This window comes from Penaeus monodon, unplaced genomic scaffold (assembly GCF_015228065.2).
Source record: "Penaeus monodon isolate SGIC_2016 unplaced genomic scaffold, NSTDA_Pmon_1 PmonScaffold_51, whole genome shotgun sequence".
NCBI lineage: Eukaryota > Metazoa > Arthropoda > Malacostraca > Decapoda > Penaeidae > Penaeus > Penaeus monodon.
This window is the reverse complement of record NW_023659996.1, coordinates 232,973-257,418: the sequence shown is the minus strand read 5'-3', so window position 1 is coordinate 257,418 and position 24,446 is coordinate 232,973. Positions and strand designations below refer to the sequence as shown.

General features: G+C 40.6%; 2 protein-coding genes across 2 annotated transcripts; both read right to left on the bottom strand.

The window, feature by feature from the left end:
* Positions 1 to 412: 412 nt before the first annotated feature.
* LOC119571094 (heat shock 70 kDa protein-like) lies at positions 413 to 2,377 on the bottom strand. Its single transcript, XM_037918549.1, has 2 exons — positions 1,786 to 2,377; positions 413 to 1,728 (listed from the first exon to the last, which is right to left on the bottom strand). The coding sequence occupies exons 1-2, from the start codon at positions 2,375 to 2,377 to the stop codon at positions 413 to 415; spliced, it is 1,908 nt and encodes a 635-aa protein (XP_037774477.1).
* Positions 2,378 to 20,106: 17,729 nt separating this feature from the next.
* Positions 20,107 to 24,446, bottom strand: LOC119571093. The gene is made up of 3 exons (XM_037918547.1): positions 23,969 to 24,446; positions 20,781 to 23,849; positions 20,107 to 20,247 (listed from the first exon to the last, which is right to left on the bottom strand). Exons 1-3 carry the CDS (start codon positions 24,161 to 24,163, stop codon positions 20,107 to 20,109), a joined length of 3,405 nt encoding a protein of 1,134 aa, XP_037774475.1. The 5' UTR covers positions 24,164 to 24,446.

Below are 24,446 nucleotides of genomic sequence, written 5' to 3'. Positions count from 1 at the left end.
GAAGAGTGGTAGAGAAAACCAAGGGAAAGATGTAAACTCATCTGTAAGCTTAAAATATCTTTATTCGTCTAGTGATATGCGATATAATAAGACATGCAAATAATTACCTAGTGATACATGATATAATAAGAAATGAAAAAAATTGACCTAGCGATACACGACATAATAAGAAACGTAAGACGTAAGTTTATATATGCGAGTTCAAAATACCTTTATTAGTCTAGTGATATAATATATAATAGTAAGACGAGTTTATATAGTAGATAGACAAGTATGTAGAATAATATCATATATAATATTGTCATAGCTTAATAAAATGGTTATACAAGATTCCGATATTATAGATGGATGGATAAGTAGATAATAGACGGTCGGTTAGATGGATATACAGACCCAGACAGACATTACAGATTCAATCGATTTCTTCAATTACTGGCTCTTTACCCTTTCCGTCTTCCGTTTTATCGTTCGGTCTAGACTTGTCAGAGGCGATTTCTTCCATCATTTTACTCTGTAGCTTTTCTAGCTCTTGTCTCTTTTTTACATACGTCTCCTTCGGAATTCCCGATTTATCCGTTTCGTCGATCCAATTCAATAACTCGTCTATCTGCTTCACATAATCCTCTTTTTTATCCGATGCGGTCGTTGATAAAAGGCCCTTCAACTGGTAACAGGCTTGTTCCAATCCATTCTTTTCTTCGATAGCCTCTCTTATTTTTTTATCGTTCTCTTTGTTCCTTTCAGCTTCCTGAACCATTCGCTCTATCTCTTCTTTAGATATGCGGTTGTCGTTTTTGATGGTTATCTTCTTTTCGACACCGGTACTCTTTTCGACTGCCCTCACATCGAGAATTCCGTTGACGTCAATGTCAAAAGATACCTCGATTATAGGTGTACCCCTCGGAGCTTTGGGTATCCCATTCAACGAGAAAGTGCCTAGCAGGTTATTATATTTGGTATACGGACGTTCTCCCTCGAACACCTTGATTTCCACGCTTTCTTGATCGTCCTTGAAAGTGGTGAATGTGCTACTCCTGCTCGCGGGAATGCTCGTGTTTCTCTCGATCACTATTGTCATCTCTCCACCTTGTGTCTCTACACCCAACGACAGAGGAGCCACGTCGATGAGGAGCATGTTGGACAGAGCTTTACTCGCGTCCCCGGATATGATGGCTGCTTGTACAGCAGCTCCGTGGGCGACGGCCTCGTCCGGGTTGATTGATTTGATCGGGTCCTTTCCGAAATAGTCCCGCAAGAGTTTTTGCACCTTAGGTATGCGGGTAGATCCTCCGACCAACACAATGTCGTGTATAGAATTCTTGTCCATCTTGGCGTCTACTAAGGCTTTTGTCACAAGATCGATAGTCCTCTGAAAGAGACTGTGGCAAATCTCGTCGAATCTAGCCCGGGTCAGAACGAAGTTCATATCGATACCAAAGCAGAGAGACTCGATTGTGAATTCGGCCTGAGTGGACGACGACAGCGTTCTCTTGGCTTTTTCGCATTCGGTCTTTAAGCGTCGCAGTGCTCGTTTGTTGTCCTTTATGTCTTGCTTGTATTTCCTCTTAATATCACTCATAAAATGTTCGACCAACTTATCGTCGATGTCTTCTCCTCCCAAGTGAGTGTCTCCAGCCGTGGCTTTAACCTCAATCACCTCTTCGGCCATATTTAAGATCGATACGTCAAACGTGCCACCGCCAAAGTCGAATACTAAAATATTCTTCTCTTCGCTGATATCCGCATTGTTGTTGTTGTTGCTGCTGCTGCTGCTGCTGCTGCTACTGTTGTTTTTCTTAATCACACTTAGACCGTAGGCAACGGCAGCCGCCGTCGGCTCGTTAATAATTCGCTCGACCTTCAACCCGGCAATAGTTCCGGCGTCTTTAGTCGCTTGTCGCTGGGAATCGTTAAAGTACGCCGGTACTGTAATGATCGCTCTCTTCACCGCGGTGCCCAAATACGCTTCGGCCGTCTCTTTCATTTTCGACAGGACCATCGACGATATCTGTTCGGGAGAATAGGATTTCGGTTCGCCCCGATATGTCACGCTTATCCTGGGTTTGTCGTCCTCGCCGTTAATAACCTCGAACGGCCAGTTCTTCATTTCCTCGATCACGTTAGGATCGTCGTTCTTTAAACCTATGATGCGCTTTATGTCGTATACGGTGTTGGTGGGATTCGTCCCGGCCTGATTTTTAGCAGCTTCGCCTATCAACCTCTCCTTGTCGTTAAAGGCCACGTAGGACGGTGTAGTCCGATTGCCCTGGTCGTTTGCGATGACCTCCACCGTTCCATTCTGAAAGACGGCAACACACGAGTAGGTAGTGCCGAGATCGATGCCGATAACAACGTCGGACGATTCTGACGATGGCATGTCGATTAGGTATATTTGGAGCGTCGATCCGTCGGTGTGCTGCAAGATATGCTACTTATCACGGTGTGTCGTCTTCCACCCCCCAGGCACGAGATATTTGTTTATCTTACCTGTTATTTTCGTGATTGCATTTTTAAACCGCGTATGCGATTCCGAGAAGATTGCACGGGCATGGGATATCTATACTGCACGTGGGGTATCTAACACGAATGACAGCTCCTATTGAGAGATATCGGTCGAACATCTCAGATGAACGAGAGAACGCAGGACATATTACCGATAAAATAAAAATGTCGTCGTCGACTTCTAACAACGACAGCGAAAAGTTTGTGAATACCTTCTTGGATTTACACGATCTTCTGTCGGACGAAAGCCATCATAGCAATGACTGGAAGACGGACTTCGAAAAAAAGATATACGGCGACTTGCGCGCACTAGACGCATCCTCGTTATTCGAGTCTCTCTTAAATTTTTTACTGGACGACACCCACACCGTCAAGAGGGAAGTCGAAGAGATGACGGCTCGCAGCACGAGAGGGGAAAGTGGATATAACGGCATCGACAAACTCCTCGAATTAAACGAAGAAGATTATGATGTGAAGACGCTCGTTACCGGAAACCTCCTGCGAGGCGAAAATCACAGAAAAGCGCTAGCTCTCGAAATAACGCACGGCAATAAATATGCAGGGCTATTTGCCGCCATTGTCAATGTAATGTATCGCTATCTAAAGTTATCCAAGATCATCTGGGTGCACTTTTGGGGAGTTACCAAGATTGAAGACATATTCACTAGCCGTACATTGAGCCAGGAAGAAAACGAAGAGAAGAGCGAGGCAAGGAAAAGGACCATCCAGAAAATTAACCACATAATCGCACAACACAAATCGAAAAAATATACAGATCAGAACGACGATAAAATAAATACAAAGTTCGCCGAAAGAAACGAACCTCCTATGAAAACCATTATTGTCGATGTAATTTATCCCTACCTATTAGCTTTGAAAAATATAGAATGAAGATGATGACGACGACGGCGACGCCGATGATGATGAGGGTGATAACTCTGGTGACGAAAAAAACAGCTCTTCTCTGGCCGTTTGTAGAGGCGTTATTATTTTTGATGTTCATTTTGTCTGTTGCGATCGCTGTCGTCATGTGGTACGGTAAACGTCATCGGGATCGACACGAAAGATACAATGTGCCAGAGAGAGAAAGAATCTATCCTATATTTCTGATAGATAGAGACGTACCAGACGGGAAGGCTTGCGCCAAGGAACGCTATCTCAATATGGAGGAGTTTATACTGTTTACAATACTCTTTAGAACAGTACGAGAATTTAAACCTCTAACCTGTAAAGACGATTTAGGATGGTATCATTATGTCTATCACATTTCAGGTTGTGTACTTCGTGACATTTTGTGGCCCGACAAAGAAAAAGAAGAAGAAGAAGAAGATATAAATAATGTTGGTTCGACTATGCTTACTATTCTAAAAATGATATCATCTCATGAAAAAAATCAGCTGTACATAGACTACGTTTACGAATTACGAAAAGGAGAATTCGATATAATACACAATGTTAATATTAGAGGCGATACGAAATGGATGATACAGAATGTTGACGATTTACTTGGAGACGTGCATATCGTAAAGAAATAGATTGAACGTTATCCAATAGGAAAGGCAATATAGTATAATTCGATATGGATTCCTCTCTGTTGATCATCCATACTTCAAGTTTACTTTTTTTTTCGGCAACACCTGTCTTCTCTCGAATCATTGAAACGTTATTATGTTGTTGTTTTTTTTTGGAACTTGTGAATGACCTTCCTATTTTTCAGCGACAACTGTTCTTCTCTGGTATTCTTTTATATTTCGACGAGGATTAATTTGCCTCTGTTGATAATTTGTACATCGATACTTTGTCAGCAGTAGCTGACATAATCCAGCTATTTTAATTGTATGGTAACGATGAGGAGAAATCGAAACAACACATATACATATGATCGAATGCGAAAAACACAATCGAGTATAAAAACTATTATGCTACTAGCAACAATAAGAAGAATACGAATAAGAATAATAAGATTCTAGAATTACGACAACAGCAGGGATAAATTGATGGGGCTTAAAAATGGAACCGGCGCTTATAATATGGTTTATGGGAATAATCCCCTGTTTGTCAACATTATCGATGAGAAGGAAAAAGTATCTAACAGTGCTGTCGAGATAGTAGATTTGCCGACTATAAGTATGACTGCCCTAATGAGCTTTGCGAATAACTGCATGTTCTCAAATCGTTTTATCGGACAACTCGTGGTATTTAGAGATAGAATATCGGGTACGGTGATTGCAACCCTAAGAGATTCTAACTGTGTGATATCGGAAGACAGTTATCCGCTCGACAACACCGACGAATGCATTATACCCAGAAGAACACTAAATTGTGAAGATGAGATATTTTACAGGGATTCTTACTTCAGACTTGCTAGTAAAATACAAAAGGCAAACCGAGAGAGTTTTATTACGATTGTTCCAATTCGATCTCCGTCAGAGGAAGAAATGAAATCGTACATTAATTCTAGGTCGTTTGATGACGACGAGCAGGATGATGCTGATGATGATGATGATGATGATGTTGAGAAAGAAGAGAAAGAGACATGTAGAAAAGTTTGCAATGAAATATTTCCCAGAGACGATGAAAATAACGTAAACATTAAACATGATAGTAACAATTTTATAATAACAAATAGAAGAAGAAGAAGAAGAAGACAAGAGAGAATAGGAATGTTGATTAACGAACCTCATTTTGTTACTTTCGATGAGATTGCTAGCTTTGGGTACAATAGAGAATGGGTTCTAAAATGTCACGGTTTACTTAAACGATTCGAGGGAATCGTTCTATTTGTTGCACAAGATATAATCAGGAGACTATTGGAAATTCTGCCTCAAAGAGAGGTCGGTTCCGCACGTCACGTTTTGCTGTTGAACGATGGAGAATGTCACCCTATAAAACAAAAGGAGAGAAACACAAGAAAAGCGGTCAGGGATAACGGTACAATGTACGCAAGCAGGCACACTGCTACTGTCACTACGACTACGAATCTTGAAACTATAGAAAAGAGATGTCGCCTCGGCGTGTTGAGAAAATTTCTGTTACGCATTCCGGCCTGCATCCTCAATCATTATCTGCTGAGCGTGTTGCGAATACCGTTAGTGTGCAGATTAGGAGCTAAAACGGTCTTTTATAATAAAACCGATCGGTCGGAAGCCGAAACGATAATGGTCCACGTGGCCGGTTATCTATGCGATTTGAGTATACCGCACAAACGACATTTAAGCGAGAGAAAGTTGACCCATCTCGATGCGAGCACCCTACTCTCGTCCGTCAACGAACGCGAAGCGGCAGACGGAAGACGTCGAAATTGGCATTATACCTGGAACGACTTTAGAGAGAAAATAAAATGTGACGGCCCCCTCGTGATTAACCTGTACTCCTCCGACAACGACGTGCTTCACAAGTGGAACATGTGTGCCAGCCACAGCGTGGCTCTGAGTGGAAATATCAAATTACCGCGTTATGTGACCGGCGTTCGATTCTATAGAACCATGATGAGAAATTTTTCGAAAACATGGATGCCGCCCTTCCCGTCCCCGGTGTTGCACGGACCACAACAGTATCAGGCGCGTTACGAATTGACGGTTACTCACGTACCGCACGATATGGATGCCGGTATGCTTCTCATGATATTGTGCGGTTCCGATTACAACGACGCCGGAATAACCTTCAACGAGTCGCTAGAGATAGTTTATCGAGAAATGTTAAACTTTAAGAGGCTGGCATGTACTTGTCACAGAGGATGGAAAGACTTTGCCGCACTCGTCGCCGTCAACGACAATCCGTTATATCTGATAGGAGAGGAAAATACTACCGTGTGTCGGTACTGCCATAAGATAATAATCAGACAATTTTGGGAAACCAAGAGTTTTTTTGCTTCTATTGCATGTCTGCTCATGAAAGAGCTGGATCCACATCTATTATTTAACGACGACTATAAAGGCAAAATTGATAACGTTGAGAATGCTGCTGTTGCTACTACTGCTGCTGCTGCTGCTGCTGTTGCTGCTACTACTGATGATGAAGAAGATATACTCAGACATAGAAAAGTTGCAATCAATTGTATTTGTAATATATGTGCAATATTATTACTCGGTAAGTTTAACAAGTTGATTTACGGGAGGATTTATAATAACGAATCACTATTAGAATTGCTCGAATATGAAAATGCAAGAAATAAACGTGATCTAACAGACGGCACTATACCCGTAACTGTAGATTCGATGACAATAGCTTCTTATATCATCAAATTTGACAGAGCTAATGTAGCCACGTATACCGCCGGTGGAATAAGACATTGGCGTGATGATGAAAATGAGGACAATAGTATTAATCCTACTAATAACAAGAGCAATGATATCGGTGGTGATCGATGTTTCAAAAAAGCCAAGGCGTATAACGATAGTAAAGCAAATATCTTAGACGTTACATGGTGTAATAAAAACTACAAGGTGTTATCCAGCGGTGAGATAAAGAATGAGGATTTTTGGAAATGCATGTTTGACACATCGTTAATGTTGTCATCGAACGCATCGTTACCATTGGAGAAACATGCGCAGATAGACGATGACACATTGTTTCGAAAGATAAACATTAGACAGTGTCTAGCAAAGAAGTCGTTCTCTGTTAAACAGCAACAATGTCATAAAGACAATTACGAACAGTCTGCTCAAGAATAAGAACAAGACAGATTCTATCTCTTCTATATCTGGTATAACGGCAGTTAATCGTTTTATCGATCTCATTTTAACAATATATCTCTATATAATCGGAGAAGATTCCCTATCGGTAGGACAGAGAGTACCAATCGAACATAATATAAACAGCCGAACCAATATTACCATAAAAGACATGATAAGAGAATGTCTAACCATGTTATATAGCAATAAGTTAATGAACGAACTAGGGACGTCCGATGTACAGAAATCGTCATCGTCTGATATATATAAGAGTCCTCCTCCTTCGTTTGTTAAGGATTTTATGAACAAAAATAGTGAGATGTACCACAAATTCTCCATAACTCAAGATAAATTTCGATCTCTGTTGATCCGGTATGGTAGCTCTGTGCAAGATAGTCGTAGTAGTAGTAGTAGTAGTAGTAGTAACCACAGCAGTAGTGACAGTAGCACTTTTCCTTTTATTCCGCTCTTGGGTGAAGCTAGGCTCTTTACTCCATTAACTTTGTGGACGGTTTATCTATCAATAAAGAATAGAATATTGGCTCTATAAATGGGCGCGTGTATGCACACACCCGCACACACACACACATATATATATTATGTGTGTATATATCGACCGGTGACGAAAATTGCTCGCCGTCTAATATGATAGAAGAATATATCAACCGTTAACGAAAATTGACGAATATGTCAACCGTTAACGAAAATTGCTGGAAGTCTAACAAGAATTTGCCGTCATCGTCATCCTCCCTTTCCTCCTCCTCTTCCTCTTTAGGCTTTTGTGTGGAGAATTTAGCTCATCTTAAGATCGGGCTTGTAGATTATTTCAATTTCATTACTAGCTCTGCAGGACTGGATACACTTCGAGATATAATAATAACGGGAACACATAACAGATCGAATAAGATCGTATTATGGAATTATATCAAATCTTTACCCCTGATAAAAATTGGAATAACTATACTTAATGACGACGATGGAACTATCGATGCGATAGAAACAAAATGTATAAAACGCAATGACGGCAATAACAGCAGAAGGAGCAGCAGCAGCAGCAGCAGTAACAGTGACAGCAACATCAGTAGCAATGTCGGTATAAATGATAGAAGGACTAGGACTAATATCAACAGTAGTGATAACAGTTGCAGTTTCGGAAGCGATCTTTCGTCTTCATCTTTGGCGTCACCGTCGTCGTTTCGTATACCACAAAGAGTACATCAAGCAATGGTGATCATATTTCGGCTCATATCCGAAAACAGAGAATGGCAACCCTCCACAACCAAACGCGATACAGTTAACAAATCCTTCAACATTGACCTGTCGGAATATATCGACTTTCAAAACGTAGACATTGTGTGTTCGGCGATAATTGATGACGCGAAGAAGAAAGAGAGAGAGGATAAGGAAACCCGACCAACTACAATTTGGTTTGCTCTGGAAAACATCTATCGCATCGAGACCCATGACGACTCATCTCCAGACGCACCAGAAACGGTAGCAGCAGCAGCAGCAGCAGCAGCAGCAGAAGTGGTAGTAGCTCGTACAACATTAAGCTTAGGTAAACGCTCAACGATCTCTTACTACGAATACGATAGAGATGATATTACAGCCATTAACAATTTTTTCTCGTTATCGTCTTCGCATAAAGTCAACTGTTGCAATCCGAGACATCGAGACGAACATCCGAGTATGCATCTCTACCGGCGTTCAAGCGTTTGGCTATCAAGAGTTGGAAAATGTAAACCCACAAGGGGTGAACTCCGAGATTTGGAAATGAAAGAAAATCTGGCGAGCGAAACTAACATTTCATCGTTTAGAGGGTCGAATATTATTCTGTTTATTATATCTGCTCACTGTTATGCTTGTCAACATCATGTCAATTTTTTACCGAAATCAGATTTAAAAAAGGTCCTTTCGGCGTATTATACGGTAGAGTGAGGGCTGATTACACATTTAGATCATGTATATATATAAGCATACGGAACATAGACATATAGAATAACAATAATGATAATTATTAATAATAAAAAAAAACAATGGAGATCACCTGGAATGATATCGACGAATCTATAGAACACTACATGACGCATAACAGATTCAGTACTAACATTTTGTATAATGAGAGACAACAGGTTACTTTAATTACTATGATGAATTACCTAAACGAGAATTATCAATCGTGTTTCGACTGTGATAAAAATGTTGATCGTGAAATTATTATAAGATCTATTAGAAAATATAACAGAATTATATTAAAGCGCATCTTAACATTAGCAAAGGAACATGCAGATTTATTAGTAAAGGAAAAGAAATTTTGTCCTGGCAATGAAAACTGTTGTTTTGATAATATTAAGATTAACGGTAATAATAATAATAATAATACTGAGGCTAATGATAACAATAACACTACTACCACCACCGCTACTACTACTACTAAGATTAACAATATTAGAGACTTAATGTGCGACCGATTCCTAGAACACACCGATCCCGAGATGGAAATTTGGAGGCGTCTTCAAGAGGAGGGCTGTGTCAATCGAGACATTGAAGCAGAGATGAAAAGAGTGCAACACCTATTGCCGAAGAGAGTTCCGATATATAATAATAAACGATCAGGTCTTGCCACAATAAGTCGACCAAGATTCGGTATGACGAAAAGCGATGAAGGAGGTCCTTTCAGCGGGAACTGGAACACGGAGGATTTCGTGGCTCGGATATACTGTGACGACATATCCATAGAAAGTAATGAGATATCGAAATTATTCTGTAAAAGTCTAGTGTACGATCGAAGCCGACGAATTAAAATCCCCCAATACTTGAGATCGCTTCATGTTCAGTGCATAGATCGGAAATGTTTTCCCAACAACTGTTTTAAACTATTGGTGATGCTCTACAATTTATTTTCTCCTATATTTGGTTCCTATATGGCTATTCAGTGCTTTATATCATCTATTAAGAAGAGTCTCACTCTGGCTGTAAAGATTAAAAAAACTATAGTGCAGGCTACATCTAGTCTCGAATCATTTCAGAGAAAAACGGCAAATAAAATGTCGTCGACGTCGTCGCTTAGTGGACGGATAGAGCGTCTAGATTTATTTGGCAGAATAAGTTCTTCGAGTATAAAACAACAACAACCACCACCACAACAGCAGGACGATGGTAATTCGTTGTTGCTGCAGCTGGAAAATACGGCCACGGTTATCCTTCAGAAGAACGAAAAGGATATTCTCTTCTTGCTCTGTGGAAAGATAGCTGAAATGGACACAGATCATCCGTATCTACAATTGTTAACATCGTGTTTTTACCATGCTCTTAACAGAAGAAAAAAAACAAATATACAAATAGAGGGAGAAGTAGTAAAAGAAGAAGAAAAAGACGAAGACGAAAGAGAAGAAATAACACCAAATTATATACTAATACTACTCCTAAACCATATATATAAAAAATCGGCTAATCCAATTCACCATAAATATCTTTCCATACTCAGTTCTAGGATTGGGCTTTGCACTAAGAACGGTATACTAGTACCACTCTGTGGGATAGGATCTGGTATTACCGAGCGTAAGCTTCGACGGTTCGCCTATAGATCAGTCGAGATAATAAAAAATAACTATATGGACAATATATCTGTTGCTGTTACTACTACTACTACTACTACTACTACTACTACTACTACTACTACTACTACTATATTAATAATATTAATAATGACGAAAAAGAAATTATCATCAATAACGACGAAAAGAATATCGACGAAAAGAATATCGACTATGTTATCGACTCTTTTTTTGACGGTTTATCCATATCCGAACCTAACGAAATAGAAGAAAACAATATCGGTGATAGTACAGACGGTGACAGTTCCGACGATATAGAAAATGGACACGATAATGATAACGACGAAGACGAAAGAGACGACTGCACAATTTTCAAATGCGAATGTTCGTGTCACATCGTGGAGGATATAAAGGGTAAGATTCTACACCCGTGTAAGAGAAGACGAGAGATAAAGGAAGAGGTGTACGAAAAGTCCCTCAACTTGAAACCGTCGCTATCCCTAACGTTTGGCGTGTGTGGATTCAAGCATCTGTTGAATAATGTAGCCAATATGAAGGTAGACCGTTTGGTCAAGAGACAAAAACTGAAAGAGCGCAGGACGTTCATCGAGAGGGAGTCGGCCTCCAAGACCAACTGGTACAATCTAATCCATTATTTATTCGTAGAGAACGGAAACGGTAAAACCGCATTGCTGAACATGTGTCGGACCAGAGTGCGTCGGATCTCCGAATTCGTGGTCCAGTGCGACTATTTTTCTGACGTTTTACGTAATCTCGAGTTCAAGTTTAACTCTAGCCTATTGCCACTGGGATATAAAGAAAATGTGTTCATGAAACTGAAGTCTGGATCCGATATCGTTTCTCACGCAACCAACTGCTGGAGACAAATATGTCTTCACAGAGGTTGGATAGAGGATATAATAAGCGGGAAGCCCCCTCCCGATTGGACGATAGATTACGCCAGGAGATGCTACAACGAACACGACGCAATGTGTGACGAGATGGAGAAGAACAAACCATTCGTCAGACGGTCGCAGTGCCAATTCCCTTACCGAAACGTCGAACCCGTTATCGAAACGGAAGCCTTCTATAAATTAAAAACTTTCGAAGACTCTGCAGTTACTTCGTATGCCTTCTGGGCGGAGTGTACTTACGAGACGTTAGTAGACGCTCTAAGGATGAAGAAAATCATCTCCGAGAATAACGAACATCTCGCGGGCTTGGAGTCTCTGGTGTTAAGATCCGGGGATCCGAGTCTGTTCGAAACGCTAATCGTGGAAATGAAAAACAAGTACGATCATGAGGCATCGAACACGAGAGAAAAGAACGACATCTCAAGATGGAGTAGGAAAAATAGCGGCATTCACGGAAAGAGGAGCATAGATTTTGATGCTAACTCATTGATGGTTATAGAAGATCACCTGTTTGACGGAAGATCTTGTTTTTTTTTCTTGGTCGAATCCCAAGACGCTGTCATTAAAAAAAATGTCGAATTTATTTCTATAGGCAAACTGCAAGCTGGCGATATGTCTTTTATAAAGGCTCCTTGTATTTCACCTCTATATAAGACAAATATAAAACCCATCCCAATAACCGTCAAGTCAAAACCGTAAAGGAAAATAATAATGCACACATTTACACACATACGTACATATACGTATGTATAAGTTTTATACGCATACATGCATGTGTGTACGTGTGTAGGTATGTATATATATATATTTTATGTATATATATATATATATACGGTGCGTTTCGATCATTCCAATGTGCCGAGTAAAAAATGAATTTTCAAAAAGATTGGAAAACTTTCTTAAGACTCAAGAAACGTATAAGTTCTTCTTGCTACTCTTTCTTATTACAGCTGTTTGCCTATGCGCGAGTCATTTCATCTATTATGAGATCGTGTATAACTCGGCGCACAAACCTCTAGAATATTTACATCAACTTTCGACTAGTCTTCCCAGAGTAAATCCGAGGAAAGCCGCTATTCTAATATATGGCTTACAAGACGACGATCATTCGTCCTCATCGTCATTATTATTATCGTCAGTTGATCTATTACCTCCAAAGATGATGGATAATTTACGGAAAACTTTAATAGACCCCAGGTCTTTTCTCATGACATCTTATGGGACGCACTTAGGTCGATCGGACTATGTCGATGCACCCGTATATATGTCCTAGTTATTAGAGGTTGGTCGTTAGTGATCATTCAACCCTATCTATATCTATATATCGAACAAGTATAAAAATGACGATTATATAAAAATGTGAAATAAATTTTTTTTCCTATGTGTACGTAGATCAATAAATTGTTATCATCATCATTATTATTATTATTATTATTACTACCGTGATGATGTATCTTTTGGACGCAATAGGACGGTGGTTATTCTATATTATCAATTTGCCCATCACGGCGTTTATGTATTATTTTGTTGATAATAGACGAAGTGAAGGTAACCCCTACTCCTCGAACTATACTGCAGTCACCACCACCACCACCACCACCCCTCCTCCTTCTTCTTCTTCATCATCTTCTTCTTCATCTTCTTCATCTTCACTTTTTTTCCCTTCGTCTTCGTCGTCCTCATCGTCTTCATCATCTATAATTACAGATACCGATAGTGAAACCGAAAACGTCGACGAAAATATAACAAGCACGGGTAAATTAACGCGAGCTCACAACAGTAGCAACAACAACAACAACAATAATAATATCAATCAGATAAACGAAGATTACGATTACCTTAACAAAAATAAGGATAGTCTAATAACATCTCCACCAATGCGTTCCGCAGCACAAGACAAAGGACACTATAAATCTGTATATTCTGATGATACTAATAAGGACGTAGGATTTGTAAACATCCTGGGCAGTGGAAATATTAACATATCGAGTACGTATATTAAGAAAAATTCTAACGAAAATAGAAAAAATAAAAGATGGCTCGATAATAAAAACAGATACATCACACGCATGTCGTCAACCGACAAATCAAATAACGAGTGTGACCAATACAGGAATAACGGTCCGGTCACTCGTTCCACTACCAGACTACTTTCAAGACCGAAATAAAAGGAACGTTAATAGTAGTAGTAGTAGTAGTAGTAGTAGTAGATTATTTTGTATGTGAAATAAAATAAAAAACACAGTTATACATTACATGATTTTATTATCCTAATAATTATAACCTTATATGATTATTACAGTGGTCTCGGGGGAAAATCTTACTCTTTTTTCATTAGAGAAAATAATCCAATCATCATCATCATCATCTGAATCATCATCATCTGAATCATCATCATCTGAATCATCATCATCTGCATCATAATCATCATCATCGTTGTCGTCGTCGTCGTCGTTTTCTTTGTTGCTGTCTATATTATTATTATCTTCAGGATGTTTATTATTTTCATCATCGTCATCATCATCATCATTAACAGGCCTAAAAACAATATCATAGAAATGGTTAATTTGGGACATTTTGATATTTGTTTATGATGCCGTCGAGGATTGTGACTTTAGATTGTTTAACCGGTTGCTTGTGATCTTTTCTAAGTCTCCTTTTAGGTATAAGGAAGAATCTGCTACTGTTATTATTTTTTTCATTAGTATTAACAACATTATTATTAGTGTTAATATTATTTACACCAGTGTTATTGCCAATATTCTTTTTACCGATACTATAATTCCTTTTATTAGGATAATAATAGTTCTTAGTATTTTCTTTTCGCATTTGTCGATGATCGTCTGCTTGCGGCACTATATTGAATCTCTGAAGGATGTGCATAAAGTGTGAATTAGACAGTCTCGCGAATGAAAGAGCCGCATCGTTAGCCACCGATAAACACACGGCAGAGATAACTTCCTTGAGGTGTTTTTTGTCATTTGTATTCGTGTTGAGTCTATCGAGGAAAGCTGTCAGTTTGGATTTGTCATTATGTCGAGTCGCGTTAAAATGGCGAATGTTTGTCGTTAAGACCCGAGTGTGGTCCATGACGATCACGATGGCCATAATCGCGACTGTCCAACATTGTTTCCTTAAGACGTTCATCGATTTATCCACTACCAGACGAATGAGTTGTTCTCGAAGACGATGGCGTTGATCCGAACGCGGTACGTTGAGAGCGCTCTCGATTTTTGTGAGATAGTCATTTGCCAACACTTGTGTAAATAACTTACCTATCTCGGACTCGGTTGCGGTAGAGGTCATTCTCTTTCTATTCGACTCGTAGATGTGATCATCGAACCCGCTGGGTAACTTGGTCTCTAGAAAAGTAGACACGAGCGTATTTATCTGAGATACAAGATGTTCAACTAGCCATTCTACGATTTCCGGTATAATCGTTAATACCAATACGTTTCCACTGCCGTCAGCGGTACCACCACCGAAATCTCCAAGTTTAGTCATGTAAACGGTCTTTGCCAAAACTGTTAATAAACCTTTCATCAGACTGTTCAGAGAGTACGGCGAAATCATTGTATTCTTCTTGTTGTTTTCAGTTCCAATGAGTTTTACAAGGTTGAGAATTGCCGCCCCGCTATTTTCGAGATATCCCTTGGCGTCTCCGACGATTTTTCTCTTAGCCTCGGAGATGTCTTTTTCTAGCAAGGAAGACTCCATAGCCGTGTTGAGTTTTATAAGCCTTTCCGTGTCGCTGTCCGATCTGTTGCAATTTTTCTTTTTTAACAGATGGAGTGTTCTCGGTATATTTCTTCTTACGGAAACGAATTCTATGGCATAGAGAGAAGACAGCACCGAATGAGGTCCGAACGGCGAAATAACATTAACGTGATTCTGTAGTATACCGTTACCAGAATTGTACGTGTTTCCGTATTCCTTGGGAAACGCTTTCTTTAAAAGATATAAATAAATATCGGTAAATAGAGTATGAGCAGAGGACTGCACTTCGAATATACCGTCTATGATCTGTAATAGACCGTTCTCTGTCGCTTTATTGTTAAACCTATTTGTATTATAGTCGTTCATGTTTGTTAAAAGACCGCCCTCGTAGTGAATGATTAGAGGAGATTTGGCGATTTCACGCGCTGCTAACATCGAATCCTTAAAGATATCGAGCTTATTTCTTGAAGCCTTATTAGAAGACAGAGAGGGCGACGACAACGACATATCGAATGATTCGCAATTAAACAATTTAATGTTTCTTAGACGTTCTCCTTGTATGGAAATGATATCTATCAGATTTTGAATATAATACGCGACGAATGGATTACTGACGTTTTCATTAGAAAGAACACAGTTTGTCAATTTTTGTAAACCGGCAATATCGCCTTCTTCAACAAGCGAAATCAATTTCCTACCGAATATACTATTGTCACCAAATATACCAGATGCGAGGTAATAGTTATTATAAGATTTGTTGACCGTCACTGGTTTATATGACGGATCGTTATTGTTGTTGTTATTATTATTATTATTATTATCATCATCGTCTTCATCGCCATCGTCATCCTCCTCTTCCTCCTCTTCCTCCTCATTATCATCATCGTTATCATCGTCAACATTATCGTTATTACTATCGCTAGCATTACCTTTATATCTGTTATTACCATGACCATCGCCACGGACCTTTTTTTTCCGACTTAACTCGATTCTCTTAAGTCTTCTCTTGAAGCGCTTTTCAAATTCGATAAAACTATTCGTAAACGAAATGTGTTGTTTATCCAGGTCTTGCAAGCTCTGATAATAGTTGATATTCGACGATGTCTCGTTCACCAAACACTGCCGCAATAAAAATATGACATATCCAAAGATCCCTTGACAGAAGAGACCCTTTTCCTCGATCGACTTTACCGATGCTAAGAAACTGGCGATTCTGTAAATCGAATCAACATTAACTGGCAATTTTAACAATAGCGAATCATTTTTAAAATACAGATTCGATGCCAGTTGAGGAGACTTTGTATAATTCTTATTAGGAATGTGATAATGTCCCTTTTTGAGCGCTTCGAGTTCTCTCGGGGATATAGTCGATTTAAGCTTCTTTTCAATTTGCTGTTGTTGTAGATAATACGAATTTAGATCATATACGAGACTTCGAAAGTTTACTTCTGAAAAATCTTTAAGGTTCGCATAATGAGCCGAATATTCTTTTTCGACGAACACGACTATGGCCATATACAGATCGAGTCTCATATTTGTATCGTCGGAGAGTTTTGATATAATCTCTAGAATATGTGAACAGAAAATGTTAATCAAATCGTTTTTAAAGTGTGCCACGGTCTTGATGGCTTCACTTGCAGTCAGTTGCGGGTTTCGTTTTTTTAATTCCTGCTCTAAAAAGGGTATTATGTTAGAGTCGCCAGAATCAGTATGTCGAATTATGGCTCTTTTAAATGGATTGTCCACGTGTTTTTCGACCGCTAATCCAGTTACGATTTGCGTGAGCCTAGTCTTTTCGGCGCGATATAATTCGAGGAGACTCCGGTTAGATTCGGGAGAAGAATTTATAATAAAAGTCGCTAGCGCTTTTACGGCTTCATTTATCAGCGCAAATTTAGATCGAGGCCAACCACCGATACCGTCCTCCTTGTTATCATCATCGTCGTCATCATCATCAACATCCCCATCATCGTCATCGTCATCTTCACAACCAAGGCTCGTCTCTGTATTGGATATTATATATGTGACTATTGCCTTACCAAATAATTTTCCAACATTCTGTCGAAATATTGATTCAATGTCAATGGGTGGGTTTTTTAAATTTTTATTGTTGCTATTATTGTTGCTTGTAGTAACATTATTATTATTATTATTATTGCTAGTAGCAGTAGTAGTAACAGCAGTAGAAATAGAAGTAGTATTAACAGTAGGAGTAGCAGTAGTGTTAATTTTGTTTCCGCTACCAGCTACCGCATTTACAACGCCTGCATTGTGATCATTAACATCACCTTCAAACACCACCACCATCACCAACACCAACACCATCATTACTCATAATTTCTATTATACTATCGGTGGATAAGTTATCTCACATGTAAGCGAATTTTTCCACAAGTAGGTAGATCTACCTATCCGTATAGATATATATATATATAATATATACATATATGCGTATGTATATATACATATATGCATGTGACTGTGATAATAATAACAACGATTAATATGGCATATAATACATCGCAGATAGATTCTAGTTTAACCATCGATGATGTTGGTTATCTTTCTCTATTAAAACATGGCGAATTAGATGTGGACAAGAACGAAAACGACTACCGCTTCACACGGATGGAGCTGAGCGATATCTCACATTTAAATAATGCGATGACTATTTTTCAGAATGATACGATTAAGAGACGTTTAAGATATATGATTACCAGCAACGATGCATCTAAGACGATCGAAAACGTAATATCCATAAATAATAAGAGATCGTCTTCGTTTCCTAACATATTTAAAAAAGTCACTTACTACATGATGCAAGATATGATTCATTCGGTTATCTTTTCTTCGTCTGTATCGTCGTTGTCGTCAAAATCGTCATCATCATCATCATCATCACTGCAACTGCAATCACAGTACAGCAGCAGCGATAGCAGCAGTATCAATAGAAACAACAATCATAACAGTAGTATTAATACCATCTATAACAACATCTACAACAATAACTATAAACTATTTCTAAACTTATCAAAACACACGTCTCGTGTTTCCGCAAGAGATATCTATGCTGATAACAATAATAATAGTAATAATAATAATAACGAGGATGATGATAATAATAATAATAATACCGATGGTAACCTGTCTGAATATTTCTTATTTGGTTTCTCCCCCGAATCAGAATTATTGAAAAATCTCATTGCCGTCATCAATGTCACGGCATCTCTTTTTATCTCTAGCATTAACGTACTAGAATATGACATCCGAAAACGACACGATGCAATCTGTCAAGCGGGAAGAGAAATGGAATACGCTCATATGTTGAGAGACGTCAAGCAACTCAAATCCGTATCCGCGGCCACATATAATTTTATCAGGAATGCTACTATTCTTTGCAAGAAAGCGACGGTGTGTTCGTGTTGTGGGTCCAAGAGTCACACGCAATCCCCCTTGGTAGACAAATCTAGAAAGTTATACAACAACAATGTTAATATTAATAGTAATAATATTGCTATTAATAAAAAGAAAGAAACCAACATTCTCATTCCTCCAGAGATGATATTCAAAGGGACGAAAAATGTAAAGAAAACATCAATATCACCATCTTCATCGACATCATCTTCTGTCAAATTGCAAATTGGAATGAAGAAATCGAATGGACGAGTAAGAACAGCAATTGATAAACAAATCAAAAGTGCTCTATCTAACATGAGGGATATAAAATATCGACAAATGTATAATCCAATAGCGACGCCAACGTCGATATCGACAACGTTAACAGAAGTAAAACAACAGCGCTCTTCTGAAACAACTACTACTACAACTTCTTCTTTTTCTCATAACCCTCTTCCTTCTTCTTCTTCTTCTTCTTCTTCTTCTTCTCATAACAAATACAGTGAAGGGAAACCTAAAGAGCAGAGTTATGATTATCATCATCAGAAAACCAGCGTCAGTTCTCTCGAACCTCCAAAGGTAAGAGATGACAACGACAGTGATAAAAATAATATTTGTAGTGATGCTAATGATTCTTCTACTGCTAAATATCTAGACATGAGAGACTGTCAACAAAAACGTGAGATTGTAAATTATGTTAAATATCATTAAGAAAGAGGGGTAATAAAAAAAATTATGAATATGCCATCAATGTTTTATTTGGTTTATCGATTCCATACCACCATCGGTATATTGTCAACATTCACCATCACCGTCACCACCATCACCACCACCACCACGCAGACGCAAGACAAGATGTAGTGTGGATTCTTTTGTTATGTTATAATCACTGATTGTCCGATGATCTTCTAATTGTTTGCCGGCAAAGATTAGGCGCTGTTGATCAGGCGGCACGCCTTCCTTATCTTGAATCCTATTCTTGACCGATTGGATAGTGTCATTACTGTCGACCTCCAGGGTAATCGTCTTACCCGTCAGTGTCTTTACAAAGACCTGCATATTTTCCTTATTACTTGTAATGTGATGGCTTTGGTATTTTCTTTACTTCTCGATTCAGGATTCTCTTCTTCTTCACCTCCGAGACTTAATGTGGTGATAGCTAGATAGGCTAAATAGAACGCCAAGTGATAATATTAACAATAATAACAGTATCATACATGGACTATGCATACCACACACATATATATATATTTATGTGTCGTGAGCTTGATGCCCACTCCCCACGATGAGAATACAATTGATGGATATTGATGCCACTCTAGATTTTTTCGTTTCGCTTTGATATATCTACCGTAGAATGGTCTGATCGATATGAAATGCAGCGAGTCGTTTTAACTTGAATTTCACAAAAGACCGTTTCCTGTATTCTTGATCTCTGTGTCCATTTCCAGTATTTTTGTCGTCCGTCTCCACTTCTGCTACTGTTCTCTGAGATAGCTTAATGCGTTATATGGTGGAATAGTGTTGGTTAACCTGTGGTTCTGTTTGTTCCAGCTGGATTAACTCGTATATCAGTTTACGCTTACGGTTATTGTATACATTAACGTCCACACCACCCAAGACAAAGATACAATTCGCAATGATCGAAAATATACATGTATGCATTTACGTGTGTTTGCGTCGTACGTTATTCCGGATTCGTTATCGACGTGAATAGTTGATTTCCGAAGTCACATTTGTCGCAGACAGACTGTATGTTGAACACACGCGTTCATATATACAAGTTATATTTTTACAACCGATATTCTATTCATCGCTTGCTTATGACTTCGATACATCTCGATTTGTAAGTCGACATTGATGATGATGCTATTCTCTTCATCGCTTATATGATTTCAATAAGTCTTGATTTGTAAGTTGACGTTGATGAGCCTACTTCGATGGATCGCTTCTCTTTAGTGAGCGAATTCAGAGTAGGGAGTTTTTGGCCGTTTCGTATTCTGGAGGAGAGAATCTGGTACCCCGGTTTTTCCCTTTCGTTTGAAGTCGAGTTCCGAGTAGGTAATTTTTAACCGTTTCATACTCTGGAGGATATGGTCTGATAGTGGCACCTGCACCGATTCGCCTCGACCCTCTCGTTTGCGATAGGTTCCGTTACGGAGCTCGACGATGGTGTTTTCAATGTCTGACTCTCCACGACAGTTGTAAGCGATCTGATGGAAGGCGTGAAGGAACGGGGTGGGTCCCCGCCTATTCACTGTAAGGTGCTGATTGTGCCTCTTGCTTGGCTGGAGGAAGAAGGGGCAGCGAAGGCACTGACAGGCATTGGTGAGGAGTCCTAGATGCGAGCGATATTTCCGATATACCTCATCGAAGGTCGTGGCTGTCACCTCGACCTCGCGGGCGGAAGCCGCTGCTAGAATTTGTTCTCTGGTCATCGGCTGTACCATTTCGGAGTGGGCTTCGTCGTATTCCGACAACCAAGAGTTTTGGAGAAGGCCGACCAATTCCCGTTCGACTTCTTCTGTATGACAGGCGATGTACTCCTTTGCGACTTGCCTCGTCACGAAGCTGAGGGACTCTTCGTAGGTGTCGACTTTGGCGGCGAGTCGCTCACGCGAGGACCTGTACTGCAGCGCATGTCGAAGATAGATAAACATGCTCTTCTCAGAAAATAGCTCGCCGATGACGTCTCTGGACAAGCCCATGTCCCTGGCATAAGTCTTGAGAGTATGCCACGATACGGCCCCCGCAAGAGATGCGCTGTACAATCGCGTCACCTGGTCCGTCTCTAGCTGTATCGGCGGCACGAGGTCTTTTACGAGTATTTTCGCCTGCTTTGTGGCCTCCTTCTTGGCTGCTTTCTGGACCTGTTCGAGCGTATAGAACTCTGAAAGTCGAAAGGCCCCTGAAGCTATGATCTCTTCGCTCGCCGTCCGCACGCGCCTTTGCAGAATTTCTCTTTTCTCGTCCTCGTCTTTTAGCGTTTTTGTAAAGAGATCCGTGTAGGGCGTGTCTTCATTTTTGGAACTCTCGGTGCGACTCGTGTTGCGCCCTACAAATTCGAGAAGGGTCAACCTCACGATCTCTGCAACTTTTATCGGATCTATGTCGTCCTCCTCTTGCTGCTTCATCAGGCGTAGCATAAATATGGGTTTGATGAGAGATTCACACCGCACCGGACGACCTTCTACGGTCGCGGTACTTTCTGTCATCAGCGCCTGAGGTGCGTTTTCCCTCAGGAGTTTGCAGTACCGAGCATAACCCCTCCTCTCGGTGTACAGTGAAGCTGTAGCGATGATGTTCGCCTCTCGCAGACGAACATGTTCCGGTCGCGGAACTTCTGGGTGATCGTACAAGATCCTCATCCAGCAGGAAGCCAAAGCTGCCATGTGCACATCGAAGTCTATGATGTGAGGATTCTTGAGGACGGCGAAGGTAGCACACATTGCATAGAGACGCGTTTGGACGAGAGGTTTCATCACCTTTGCAGACTCCGGGGTGAACACCGGAACGACGGCATTGAAACGAGTGTTGTCGTCATCGTCCTTTAGCTTCACGTCCTTGTGGCGGTCGCCGGGTGCCCGGTTTTCTGCAGAAGACTCGATGGCCACTTGACTCATGACGGTATAAGGAGACGTGAGGATCTTCGTGATGTTGTAGGACCAGGGGTTCAGGGCCAGCATGTCTCTGGTCGGTGCAAACACCGGAATGCCGCTCATGGTAAATTGTTTGAGGAACTCGTACTTGTTCAGTTCTAACAGTTGAGGGAAGGCGTCGTCTTGGAGATCCGATAAGGTTGAGGCCATAGTGATGCGGCAGCAGTCTTCCGGAGTTACGATCAGGGCCTTCAGTTCTGCTTTTTTCGCCAAATATACTTTCAGGAACTCTTGACAGTCATTCACGTAATCGCCACCAGAGTGACCCTTCAGCTGCAGGGACCTGACTTGGTACTTGCCTGCAGACACAGTGGTGCTGAGTACATCTCTTGCGAGATCTAAGGCGTCTTCGTATTTATCAAGGGTCAGAATTTTCTTCATCTTGTTCACGGTAGTTCTAAATTCCACCTCGGTCGTCTTGTTACCGGCTCGTGCGAGCCTTGCTGCCACAGAGTGTCCCTTCGATCCAGTCTGCCGCAGAGCGGTGCTGAAGAGACGCTCCATGAACGGAAGCAGGTCAGAAGGAATCCGCTTCTTCAGTTTGTGATACTGAATCGCTACGCTGTTCCACTGGCGAAATATCTCCATCAGGATCGGAGTCGTGACCGCGGATCGTTCTAAAATCAGCTGGCCGGCGCAGTGACCCTGATGGTAGATCTTGAGTCTCTCGTCTTCTTCGGGATCCTCGGGAAAGTAGACCCACTCTGAAAGGTGGAATTCTTTCGTGGGTGGCGACCTCGGCATTTTATATCCTGTAACAGATAGCTCCATGTTCGAGTCATTCCTTTTAGCAAGGTGATCGCCGATGGCCCTCATCTTTTCATCAACATCAGAATAACCCTCAACCCAGAAGAGTGTGGGCAGATTCGAATTGCCGTTTTGAAGTCGTGACCTTATTTCGAGGCTGTATTCTACGGGGAAATCGTTTCCGATTCCCAGTAGATAAACGTCGCAGATCTTTCCCATTGGTTCTTGCATCTTTTCTATGACGGTATCCGGTTGCGGCACCTCACCGCAGTTGTGGTCACCGTCCGTGATAAGGAACACCTTGATGTACCTTTGCCTACAGGTATGCACCTTCTCGACGATGGTCCGTAGGGCAGATGTCAGATTAGTCGCTCCGCCTCTGAAGTTTTCCTTCCACAACAAAGGGACGGATCGCCGGTTGGCCTTAGTCTTGTAATATCCCACCTGCTCGACCTCCTTATTGAAAACGAAGATCTCTGTGGTTCCTGACAGATTTTGAGCGACGTGTTTATTCCAAGCTGACACGATAAATGGCCAATGAAATTTCATCGATCCGGATATGTCAGCCATCAGGATGTTGAAGCAGTTGTCTTCACTGGGGATCTTTGATTTCAGAGTATGCTCGGCAGGAATTGAGGAGGGCATCTTAAGCAAGAAGTGAGTCTTAATCTCGCCATTCTCTGTCTGATAATCACGGAGAGAAAAAAAAAAGGAGGGGGTTAGGTAGAGAAACGGGTAAACAAATAACAATAATAATACAAACACAAAGAAAGATTTCGACGTGAGGTGTTATAATCGCTCACCTTCTCCTCGGCCTCATAGAGCCTGGCGTCACTATATACAGAGTCGTCCGACAACGTTTCGCTATCTTCGACGATGTTCGGCAGGCAGGCCGGCGGTTCACCATCCTCGATAATGTCCGGACAGCACATGGGTGGCGGCTGCCAATCGTCATCGTTGTAGTCGCATCTCTCATCCGATATCGGATATCTATTCATCGTCGCAATCTAGTAGAGATACATAAAATAATAATCATCTATCGCTTCACGTCTTCCACAACGCAATCAGGATTGTTTAACAAAATATTGAGGAACACGTCTCTGTCTCTCTCTCTCTCTCTCTCTCTCTCTCTCTCTCTCTCTCTCTCTCTCTCTCTCTCTCTCTCTCTCTGAGTTATACAGTTATACATATCTGCTGTTTCAAAATTATTTTGTCAAACACTGACATTATTGAGCACTGCTACTCATCTCTTGTCGTTTCGCTCTTTGGAGAGGATGTGCG

Excerpts from the sequence above, each read along its gene's own strand:
- LOC119571093 (XM_037918547.1), bottom strand. The coding sequence starts at position 24,163 with ATGAATAGATATCCGATATCGGATGAGAGATGCGACTACAACGATGAC. Across the intron at positions 23,850-23,968 it reads TCTATGAGGCCGAGGAGAAG|ACAGAGAATGGCGAGATTAA; the intron begins GTGAGCGATTAT and ends CGTGATTATCAG. Across the intron at positions 20,248-20,780 it reads AACGAAAGGGAAAAACCGGG|AGAACAGTAGCAGAAGTGGA; the intron begins GTACCAGATTCT and ends AAGCTATCTCAG.
- LOC119571094 (XM_037918549.1), bottom strand. The coding sequence starts at position 2,377 with ATGCCATCGTCAGAATCGTCCGACGTTGTTATCGGCATCGATCTCGGC. Across the intron at positions 1,729-1,785 it reads TGTGATTAAGAAAAACAACA|AGAAGAATATTTTAGTATTC; the intron begins GTAGCAGCAGCA and ends ATATCAGCGAAG.